The 11,774-nt window shown below is 34.7% G+C and overlaps 1 protein-coding gene across 1 annotated transcript in view; it reads right to left on the bottom strand.

Moving 5' to 3' along the window:
• The window catches only part of Ptip (PAX transcription activation domain interacting protein), an 11,128-nt gene extending 3,637 nt beyond the window's left edge, over positions 1 to 7,491 (bottom strand). Inside the window, exons 1-8 of the mRNA XM_018451556.1 lie at positions 7,248 to 7,491; positions 6,715 to 6,899; positions 4,089 to 6,469; positions 3,468 to 3,912; positions 3,033 to 3,217; positions 2,224 to 2,465; positions 1,538 to 1,807; positions 1,209 to 1,413 (exon numbers count right to left, since the gene is read on the bottom strand). Coding sequence (XP_018307058.1) covers positions 1,209 to 1,413; positions 1,538 to 1,807; positions 2,224 to 2,465; positions 3,033 to 3,217; positions 3,468 to 3,912; positions 4,089 to 6,469; positions 6,715 to 6,899; positions 7,248 to 7,343 — 4,009 coding nt within the window. The 5' untranslated portion in view covers positions 7,344 to 7,491. The remainder of the gene's footprint in view (positions 1 to 1,208; positions 1,414 to 1,537; positions 1,808 to 2,223; positions 2,466 to 3,032; positions 3,218 to 3,467; positions 3,913 to 4,088; positions 6,470 to 6,714; positions 6,900 to 7,247) is intronic.
• Positions 7,492 to 11,774: the final 4,283 nt, after the last annotated feature.

Below are 11,774 nucleotides of genomic sequence, written 5' to 3'. Positions count from 1 at the left end.
TGCGTTCTGCGTCCTACAAACATACTATGATTAAAATACGTTAGGTTAGTTCCTAGTTTTGCGACCTGCGAACCGCATTCTGCGTCTTATGTAGATCGGGCTTTAATCAATGTGCGGTGAAGCACCGTCCTGCGAATTCATAGCACGGCCCATCGCGCCTCACTCGAAAGAGGTGGGGGCGAGGAGAAGGATAGCGCTTTGCCGCTTGGCGGTCCTATCCCCCTTGTGCGCCGTCGTTGTGGAATGAGGCGCCGTACTACGAATTCGCATGACACGGCGTCACCGCACATTGGCTTAGACCGAGGAAACGCAATTAAATTTTTTGACGGACCAAATATAAAATTTGAAGTTATACCATGGGCCACACCAGTAAAATTTAGAATTTATATTTTTTGTTTTCTTTGAATTATCCAGGAATCACCACGTGTAGGTAGGTGAGACAAAATCGAATCCCTTTCTTTTTCGTTTTTTTTTTTGCGGCTTTAAGCTTGGACATCGCGGGCCGTCATTTGCGTATCTGGCGTATCTGGCTAGACGTGTTTTCCTTTTTTAATTCGAAAACTACAGCGGATATCTCAAAATGGTATAACTTTTTTTTGTTCCCCTTGATCCTACGCCCTGATTCTATGCCCCCAATGCGGCCCCAACCTTACTTAAGAGACATCCTCTGTGTGTGTGTGTGTGTGTGTGTATGTGTGTGTACACACGCATGCACACGCACGCACGCAGGGAGTCCCATTTTAATGTCCCATCCCAAATAACTTTTTTATTTTTGATCTTAGAAAAAAATATTTCAGGCCAAAGTTGTATGGCTTTGAGGGGGACGTAAGGTGGTGTCATTAATTTGGTCTTGAATAGTCACGTGCTTGAAGGTCACGTGAGAAGCAACTATTCAAGGTCAAACTAATGACACCACTTTATACCCCCCTCAAAACCATACAACTTTGGTTTGAAACATTTTTTTCTAAGATCAAAAATAAAAAATAAAAATCAAAAATAAAAAATCTTATTATTGTTAAAAATAAAAAAGTTATTTGGAGTGGGACATTAAAATGGGACACCCTATATATAGATATATGTATATATAATATATCTCCTCATCTCCGTTTAATTTCCACTCTCTTTATAATTCCACTTTCTTTATAATCAATTTTCTTACATAAAAAACAAGAGAATAAAACATTAAAAACTAATTTGAGACTACTTACCAATATTTGCACGTAAAACATCAGAAAGGAGATGGAGGTCATTGTCATGGGTCACAATAATATAATTTAATTTTCCAGCATTCATTTCTTGTATTTGAACAATTGGTCTACGTGTCTTTTCCATTATACCTCCTGCACTTTCTATTATTTCCGCGATTGCCGAGGGGGATGGTATCACACTTGGCGTGACATAAAATATTTTACCCTGTTTAAGTGAAAAAGTGAAAACGTATTTTAAAAAATTGTCCTTCCAATTATTTAAAATGTCCACACTGTTTATTATACAACTAAAAATCGAATTGTACGTTTATAAAATTTGATCCCATTACCTTAAGTACAGTCCCTCGATTGGGGCTTGCTAAAGTTTTTTCGATATTGCAATTAAAGTTTTTCTCAAATTCGGGATCACCAAGCATATACGCGCTTTCATCCACAAAGGTATTTTTTGCGGAGCAATCGAGTAACCATTGAAGATTGACGATATATTTACAACGTGATAAACAACACAATAATTTTACTGTTCGTAATGGTGCTGACATTACAAGATGAGTAGCATCTCGCCAGCTGGCAGCTAAAGCTCCTCCCAGTTCTCGAATTCTCTAGAAATTACGTAAAATCTATTCAGAAAATTGCAACAGCAAAACATAGTAATAATATTACAATTAATGAATTTTTGTAATTATGAACAAAATATAAAGTTAATACTTCTTGGCATGTGTATATGTGCGACAGCAAATATTGGAAAAATATGGATAAAAACTGAATAAATGCAAAAAAAGAGGACAAAGAGAATTAATAGAATATGAAAGATTTTTTGACATGGCAATGACAATTGGCGATGACAATGCAAAAGGATGAAGAGAGCGAGGCAATATAGAAATAGTAATGTAAGTTTAGTAGCAATACATGAAAAAACAAGTTAATAAGAAATAAAAAATTAATTTATTAATTAAAAAACGATTGTTCTTTTACAATTTCAGATATTCTGAAAAGCCAAGTAAATGGTATCTATTACCTTGGCATGATTTTTAGGATTTATACCAGAAAATAGTATTTTTGGTTGTTTATCGGGTGGTGGAGGATCAGGATTGCTAATGACAATCGGTTCATCTAAACCCAGAAGATGTGGATCTTTATTCAATAATGGGTCATCCAGACGTGGTTTCTTGTATTTTCTTATCGAATTTGGACCCTGACCAACCTGTTGTACTTTGTCATATGATTCTTGTGTAATATTTATTGGCATTTTCCAAGCAGCTAGAATTAAATAAAAAATGTGATAGTATCATATATAACAACAGATTCAAATATATAAATTTTTATAAATATTTATAGGATGACAAAAAAGTTTGACCAAAATTTTGTGTGTTTATCAAATTATTATCCATGTAGCAAACTGACGTTATTTATCACTATTTTGGCATTAAAATGACATTAACATCATTTTAATGTCAAAATAACAATAAATAACACCAATTTTCTACTTGGGTGTGGTAATATATATTTAAAGAAAAATTTTAAAAAGTGTTAGTTACATCTTATTAAATATCAAAGATTTTCACTGATTGAACTGAGGACCATTCTGTTGGACTGCCTGAGAATTTTTCTATGGAAAGATCATCATGGATTCTCGAAGTACCTTAAAACTTGTATAAAAAATAAGAGTGATTATTTTAAGTGTTAATTATTATATTTTTAATATTTAAGATATAACTAACACTTCAGAGTGTTTTTTTTAGATGTACGTTATTAATGAACACAAAACTTTGTGGCCAAATTCTTCAAATTTCTTGTCATTTGTCACGTAATAAGTAAATGTTATACCCATAAGATGAGGCACTAGTGAATAATCTAGTCTGAAAGGATTACTCAGACTAAACTGTTGATACTTTGGACCCTCAATTTGATGCAAAGCATTCATCTGCCCGCATAGTAAATCTGTCAACCATTGTACATTTACAACACTAGTTTGCCACTCACGTGCCTTTTTATATTTCAGTCCATCTGGTCTAAAAAGTTTATTTCAAAATATAATTATTGTAAGAATATTAAGTTATTTAGTTATTAATATTAAATTAATTAATATTAAGTTGTTCTTATTTATAAGAATATTAAGTTAATTAGTATAAGAAATATAAAATATTATAAAAGAATGAAAGTTGAACTATCAATTAATAGAACGGTTACGCATGTAATATGAACAATTTTGATAAATATTTATTACTTAAATTATAATTGGAAAAAACACAAGATCAGTACCTTCTACAAACAAGAAGAGTATTATGTCTGGAAAAGTAATTCGTATACTTTGCACCCAAAGCTTCTAACATGTACTTGACTTTTGCTCGTTCCTCTCCCTCGAAGCCAGAAAATGATATGATTTGCTTGCCACATGGAAGTTCAGTTAAACTAAATGGCGTCGGAAAATGAAGAACATGCCAAGGTGGGATTAATTGTTGCTTGCTGACAACATCAGAAAGCCAATATGCACTGACGCAACGTTTTCCTTCGCGCAATGCTTGCACTACAGTCGGATGTTTCTGCGTGATGGCAAGTACATGCGTTGTTCGAGTACAATATTGTGACTCTACTTCGCCACCATGCCTCTCAATAACTTGTTTCCAGACTGATACTTCATTAAGATGTTGCACGTCATATTCAACAATGACAAAGATACATCCTAACAAGAATACCTCTAGGGGCACTGAAAATATACATATTTTTGTTATTGATTACAATATAACGATGTCAGATGTATTTTATCAAAGAATAAAATAGCTTGTTAAATCATTATATTACTCTAGTATTGTATAAAAAATGTTATTTATCCATAATAATAATGTTAATAGAGCAATAAAATAACAAAAAATAAAAACGTACATTTCAAATTTGGATTGTGACCATAAAACTGAGCCTTAGGTTGTGGCACAACTGGAGCATATTGCATTTTTATAGGTGCACCTGATGGTGCGCCATTTGTTATATTCCCCAGAGTTCTTCTTTGATAAGCGGCTAGAAGCTGCGGATCCTGTGAAGGTGGGGGTGGAGGTCGGTGCTGCGCAGTCATTAATCTCAATTGACCAGCTGCACTACCCTCGGCGGCACCACCTTGCAATCTATTAGTCAGCATATTTGCCAGCGCAGTTTTTGTTTTAGCATTCACGACAAGCTGCTGATCCGGTGGTATCTGCGCGTTACTCGGCAGAGACGCTAACGGTGGTTCTTGCTGCGCGCCTTGTTGTTGCTGTTGTTGTAAATGCTGCAACTGCTGTAATCTAACCATTTGTTGCTGCTTCTGTAACTGTAGTTGTGCTAATTGTTGAGGAGTGAGCTGCCCTTGTTGGAATGGTTGACCTGTTTGTGACGCCTGCGGGCCTTGAACGGCCTGACCGGCTGATACGATGACTTGATTAGAAGAGTTTATCGGAGTTAATGCTGGTGGCTGTACTCCAGGATGAACAGGTTTCTGTCCTGGAGTTTGCGTGAGTTGCGGTCCCATCATTTGCGGTCGAGCTTGCTGAACCCACTGTAAACTGCCTGGCTGTACTGGTTTACCAGGACTTCTTATAACAGCGATGTGTGAGCCTTGCTGCGCCTGACGATTCTGCATCTGCCTTTGTAATATTAGGCTGCTTCGATGCTTTTGAATCTTCTGGATGAATTGAGCCCTCTGTTGGGGATCCATCTGCTGCAATTGCTGATGTGTTTGCGCGTCCAAATGAATTAATTGTCTGGGAGGTTGAGGCGGTTGTTGATTCCATTGTCCTCCAGACCTTTGAGCACCAATCTGTTGTTGTTGCTGTTGTCTTTGCAGCTGTAAATGATATTGCTGTTGTTGCCACTGTGAATCCCGTTGAACGATAAACCCTTGCTGATTTGGTCCAATTAACTGCTGATTCTGTGACTGTTGTTGTAGTTGACCGTCCCTTATAATAAATTGTTGGGAGTTCTGAGGAGCAGATTGCTGCAATTGTTGTGAAATCTGTTGTATCTTCTGTTGCTGCTGCTGCTGTTGCAGCAAAAGAAGTTGCCTTTGCTCAGAAGTAAGTTGCTGCGATGGAGTCTGTTGTTGAGTCAATTGATGTTGACCTGCTATTTGTTGCTGTTGAGAAGGTAATTGCTGCTGCTGTTGCATCACTATTTGTTGTTGTTGCTGCTGTTGTTGAGTTGCTAATTGCACTTGCTGCTGCTGTTGTGTCAAATGTGGCTGCTGAGTCTGTAATTGTTGTTGTTGAATAATTTGATGTTGATTTAATTGCTTTTGTTGCGATGTCAATAATTGCTGTGGCTGCGTATTTAGCTGGTGCTGAGATAATTGCGAATTTATTGGTTGTTGCTGTTGTTGAGACATTATCGATTGCTGTTGCCCTACTAATTGTTGTTGCTGTAACTGAGGCGACTGCTGCTGAGTCAAAAGTTGTTGTTGGTTGTATGATGGTTGCTGCAACTGTTGTTGATGTTGTGTGAGTTGTTGCTGCGTTAATTGCTGTTGCGATGTTAATTGTTGTTGCTGTATCAATTGATGTTGCATATTCATTTGCTGTTGTTGCGGAGACAGTTCTTGCTGCTGCATTTGTGACGGTACAGCTTTTATTTGCTGAGAAATATTATTTTGCTGAGATGTCTGAGAAAGCCAATTTGTTTGATTAATAACATCCTGGTCAGAGACTGATGAAGTAACAGTGGAAGTACTCAAACTGGTCGAGGAAACTGATCGTGGAAGATGCTGTTGTGGCTGCACATTCACGGTATTTTGTCCGTTTGTCGAATAAGGAACTGTACTGGTTGCACCAAGGCTATGCGAAGCACTTGAAGACACTGGTGGACTTGGCTGATTCCATGGCATGCGTTGCTTGAGTTGTTCCAACATGGCCTTCGTCCTATCTTGTTCCTCTTGTGCAACATTATTATCCGTATCTTCGTCCATGAATCCAGTAATCATCGCTGTCGAGCTATTTGGAGACACTAGCAGTCTAGGATGATATTCCACTTCGCTAACGAGAGTACCTTTCTTACAACATTCCGTTATCCAATCAGGCGTTACAATTGATATATGATGTCTCGTAGCAGTTTCATACTTTATACCACTTGCTTTGCCCGTAATCAGATGAGTGCAATATTTATCCAAGCGTAGCTGACATTTGCCGCCTTGCAGTGTTATCATTGCCCATAGAGACTTGCTGTCTGCTCGACTTATCTGGGATAGGCAGACATTTATGTTCGAAAACAACTGATTCTCTTCTGGTGAGAAATATTGCGTTCTATTTAAATAAAGTTGTTAAGAAAATATAAATCATGCCCTACATTTAACGATATGTTTAATGATCTAATTCAAAGTGTTCTGTAAATGTAAACTTAACATTTAAGCTGTTCATATATTTGTTACATTATTTTTCTAAGAATTTATTAAAAATTGTTCAATTTTTATCTTTAAAATATGTTTTTATTTATAACAAGTATTTGTAACAAATATTAATATTAAAGTAAGTCTTTTGCAAAAGGATACGGCAAAAGCTTGTTGCATTTAACAGAATATAAAATCCAATTTTGTGTGACTGCTGGTATCTCATATAGATCCTTTGCTGCAGAAATGTCATTTTCTAATGCTTCATTGCCTGCTATCAGATGTGTAACATAATCACTAAAATAATTAGACCTCTCAGCCCCACCTTCTTGCAATAAATTCAAAATCTGTAAAAGTATTGCCTATGATTAACAAACAATAACATTTTCTAATAATCAGGCATGTATAAATCTGAAATATTTCAATACTATTGTCATTCCAAATATTAAGAAATAAGATATAGAAAAGAGAATTAGTCCAACGACATTTATGTGAAATGGTGTTCCAAATTATAACCTTCCTTGACAATCGAAGAACATCAGTTTCATAACGGAAAAAAGAACATCATAGCTTTCACAAAGATCGCGCAGTCAGCTGCGATAGCAGCGAATCTCACGGCTGTTCCATTCGTCGGGTATTGGAGCATCGGCGGGACAAAAACGCGGGAAATGAACAGAAATTATAACATAACGTACCTTCGGTTCGCCCGCACCGCTGACGTAGTATTTCACATTGGCGAACAGAGCACTGTCGAGCTTTAAGTCCTCGAGGCCAGCCCTTATGTCACCCATCCTGTCGAAACTGTTTCCGTTAGACTCACGTCTTCGACATCACAACAGCTGCGCGTACTGCGCGAAATCGTGGACAGAGATATTATGACTCCGCAATATTTGATAACAAAAGTCCGTCGCGACGCGTTTGTTATTATTATGATTGCAGGTTATGTGCGGGCTCTGCGTGGCGCTACGCTTAATTCGCGCGGCGCATACCATAGCTCGTAGATGTCGCATAGTGGCGCATGATTCGAACGGAACGTAGCCTCTCTCTCTCTCTAGATTTTATAAAAAAAGATTTTCTGGATTTCGTCGTCATTGTTTTTGTAATCATCATTTAGCAACCACGTACGATACCCGACCGCAAGTGAATTACTTTCCTTGATGAATTCCACAAGTATACACTTACCATTTTCCATAATTTTAGAGCTTATAGAACACTGGTATAAAACACTACAATATTATATAATAAAAGAAACGGATTCGATATATGTCGCACGCGTATGACTGAGAATATATACAATGAACGTATGCAATAAATTCAATGCAGTGCCGTGATCGTTGATAGTCGCTAGATAACGATCATCGATTGGTCATTTCTGGATTGATCGATTCGTTTCGTTCGTAAAAGTCAAAAGTATAAAAAACTGCATATATGGAGTTAAAAAATGAAGCGAAGACCATATAAATTGTACCTATAAGATGGCTCTATTCCGATCCCTGTAACGACTCTACATTCTCGCGAATTGCGAAGACGATTAACGATGGATCAAAAATTATATGATGTATGTATACATATTTTGAATAAAAAGTAAATGTTTAATATATATAATATCTCTTCTTCCGACATTCCTATAATTTTATAAATTTGTATATTTTCACGCGTAGAATATATTTTAAATATTATAAGAAAGAAAATATGGTTAAAAATATGGTTAAAATATTTTATAACCTAAATATGAAGTTATACGCTCTTCAAATTAATAAAGTCCTAAATATAAATACTGCATATTTTCTGTTATATTAAAAACAAATCTTTTTATACAATTTAAATTATAGCAGAGAATAGTTTTCATTAATTCATGAATTTTTTGCAACATCAATGAGCATGCGCGCAGGCATAAGTTATCATTAAATTATCATTCTTTATTTTTTTTATTTTAAAGTTTTTTTGATGTCGGTAAAATAAAAAATGATAATTTAATGATAACTATTCTCATGCCTGCGTGCATGAAATTTTCACGTCTAAGATGTGAAAATTTCCTTCTCAGGATATATTCTACACAAAGCTATAAGAAAATCATAAATATTCTCTGCCGTCTGGGTCGTTATACAGGGTGTTTCTTAAATATCGCCCACTAACTATGTATAGTGCTATTCCTGATAAAAAATTGAGTCGATAAGAATTAGAAAATTTTTTTCTACAGTGTTTACTGAAGCAGTTATTATCGAGAGAAGAATTTAAATTTATAGCTGCTGACTTGTTACATAATAATAATTCGACGAATTTTAATTATGTCAAGACATAGCAAAAATTCTATGAATTAAAATTATGTCATGACATAATATGATAATTTTAAATTTTTATTACGTCTCATACATAATAATAATTTAGTTAATTAAAATTGCGTTTAAACTGACATAAAAATAATTTCTATTATGTGTTGACATAATTTTAATTTCTAATCAATTCAATTACTATGTTTTAACGCAGCAGTTAAGGATTTCAGTTCTTTAATATTAGTTTAAGAATATTGTTTTATCCTATTAAAAACCAAAATAGCTTGCATTTTATTATTCAGGATTGTAACAATACTATAAAATTTAAATTCCTTTATCCGGAATTAAAATTATGTTCCGACATATCTTTAATTCATTAACAAGAATCGTAATTATTTTTAGACAATTGTGTTTTAAGAATTTTACGTTAGAAAACATATCTTTTATGTCAATAAAAATAAACTTATAATAAGTCGACAGCTAGAAATTTAAGCTCTTCAGTATTAGTCTTAGATTATTTTTTATGTTGTTACAAAATAGTGGCTCATGCACGTCGTTATTAGCGGTCTTTGAGAAATTAAAACATCTTTATCCGGAATTAAAATTATTCCGTAACATAACAATAATTACAAATGTCTGTTATGATGTAATTTTAATTTGTATAATTATTATTATGTATTTAATTTGTATAATTATATTGTCGCGACATAATATTTATTCATTGATAAAAATCGTAATTTTTCGCTTTACTACGACATACGAGGACATTGCGCGATAACGGCGAAGTCAGCAACATAGCGGCGCGGAGAAGCGTTCACGCATACTACTAGACGCGCAGCTTATAGACGTGCGTCCGTTTAAAGCACGGCGTCGATTGGATTATCTTTACTTGATAATAACTGCTTCAGTAAGCACTGTAGAAAAAAAATTTCCTAATACTTATCGACTCAATTTTTTATCAGGAATAACACTATATGATTAGTAGGCGATATTTAAGAAACAGCCTGTATATACAGGGTGTCTCAAAAAAACGGATCGAAACACAATGGGGACGTAGATTGGATCAAGGGGAACAAAACAGTTTTGTACCATTTTGCAGTTGACACAATATTTAACGAGATATTAACGTTTAAAGATAGGCGAATACAAGCGTTCGACCAGCCTACTGCTCATGTACTGCTGCCGGCAGGACGGCCTACCATCCCCACCGATCGCATGACGCGCTGGCCGGGCGGCGCGGGCGGGCCGCGAGGTGCGGGGATGGCCTAGCAAGCGAGCCACTCAGAACGGCGCGCATGGGGAGGAGAAGGATAGCGCTTGAGCAGTAGGCTGGTCGGACGCTTGTATTCGCCTATCTTTAAACGTTAATATCTCGTTAAATATTGCGTCAACTGCAAAATAGTACAAAACTGTTTTGTTCCCCTTGATCCAATCTACGTCCCCATTGTGTTTCGATCCGTTTTTTTGAGACACCCTGTATACTCTGAACATTTATCCTAATAAAAATAATATTAATATTATTTCTTTCCTTTGAGAGCAAAATTTATACATAGTAAAATAGTTCAATTAATGTATTTAATATATTTTATTTTCATACACAGGAACAAATTCATGGTGATGAAATTGTGATGACCATTATATGAGGACGCGGATAAAATTATGGAATATGAATTAATGCAAGGAGAAAATAATGCTATTAATTCAAATGTATGTTATGAATGTTTTAAAACGAACAAAATAATTAAATCGAATTAAATATTTATAATCTTATGTACAATAATTTTACAGGCTGACTCAAGCAGCGATGATACCAATAATTTTAATGATGATGATATTGAAGAAAATGTTAATTATGAAGAATTAATGATAATGAACAAGAAGAACATAATAACTTTGTTGATGAACCCGATATAGATGCAGAGTATATAGTAAGTGAATTGAAATAAGTAATATGTGTAAATATAAACGTAAAATAATTAATATTATTACATCAATCTCGCACGCATACATACACACCAATTCGCAGAATACTAAAATGTCTTTGTTTTGGCTTAATTCTAACGACTCACATATATTCATTTCTTTACTTTATATGGCTCTACTTTTATTTTGATCATACCTCAGTAGAACATGTTGGTTTTATATACGTTTTCTAAACGTATCTAATGTTTTACAACTAATGTTTAGGTTTGAAACGTACATAAAATGTATATGAATAAACATGAATAAATGTAAATATATAAATATAAATATATATCTTGATCAAAAAGTTCCCGGAATTACCACCAGGTGATGCTCTGAGTCAGCTGATTTGAGTTCTGTTTTTTCGTTAGGTTGCCACATCTATCATTGACATTTCCACCAAATTTTATCGCCATAGCTTGACATTTGTAAAAGTTACGCCGTCTTGAGTACATCTACCTCTGCACGTGTTTTCGATTTTTTACAGTTTTAAAAATGGAGTTGAATTTGCGACAACGAGTTTGTATTAAATTTTTTGACCAAGAACGAAACGAATACCATCTAACAACCATCGAATTCACCCAATATGACTCCCTGCGATTTTTTTCTGTTCGATCGAGTCAAAAAATCACTACTAAGAGGTAATGGAAAAATCGAAGACGGCTCTGATGGCTATACCGACAATAGAGTTCCAGAAATGTTTCGAGAGTTGGATCAAGCGCTGGCATAAGTGCGTTGCAGTCGATGGGGAGTACTTTGAAGGGGACAATATCACTTTTGATGAATAAACTTGTATTTTGAATTTTCTGAATGAATTCCGGGAACTTTTTGATCAAGGTATATATAAATATATATGAATTTTTTATATTTATTTATAAATATAAATGAATAAATATAAATATAAATATGAATAAAAATATAAATATGAATAAAAAAAAATATAAATATAAATATGAATAAATATGAATATAAATATAAATATAAATA

This window comes from Mycetomoellerius zeteki, unplaced genomic scaffold, assembly GCF_001594055.1.
Source record: "Mycetomoellerius zeteki isolate Tzet28-1 unplaced genomic scaffold, Tzet1.0 scaffold311, whole genome shotgun sequence".
Taxonomy (NCBI): domain Eukaryota; kingdom Metazoa; phylum Arthropoda; class Insecta; order Hymenoptera; family Formicidae; genus Mycetomoellerius; species Mycetomoellerius zeteki.
The sequence above is the reverse complement of the archived record's forward strand: the minus strand, read 5'-3'. Positions and strand labels throughout refer to the sequence as shown.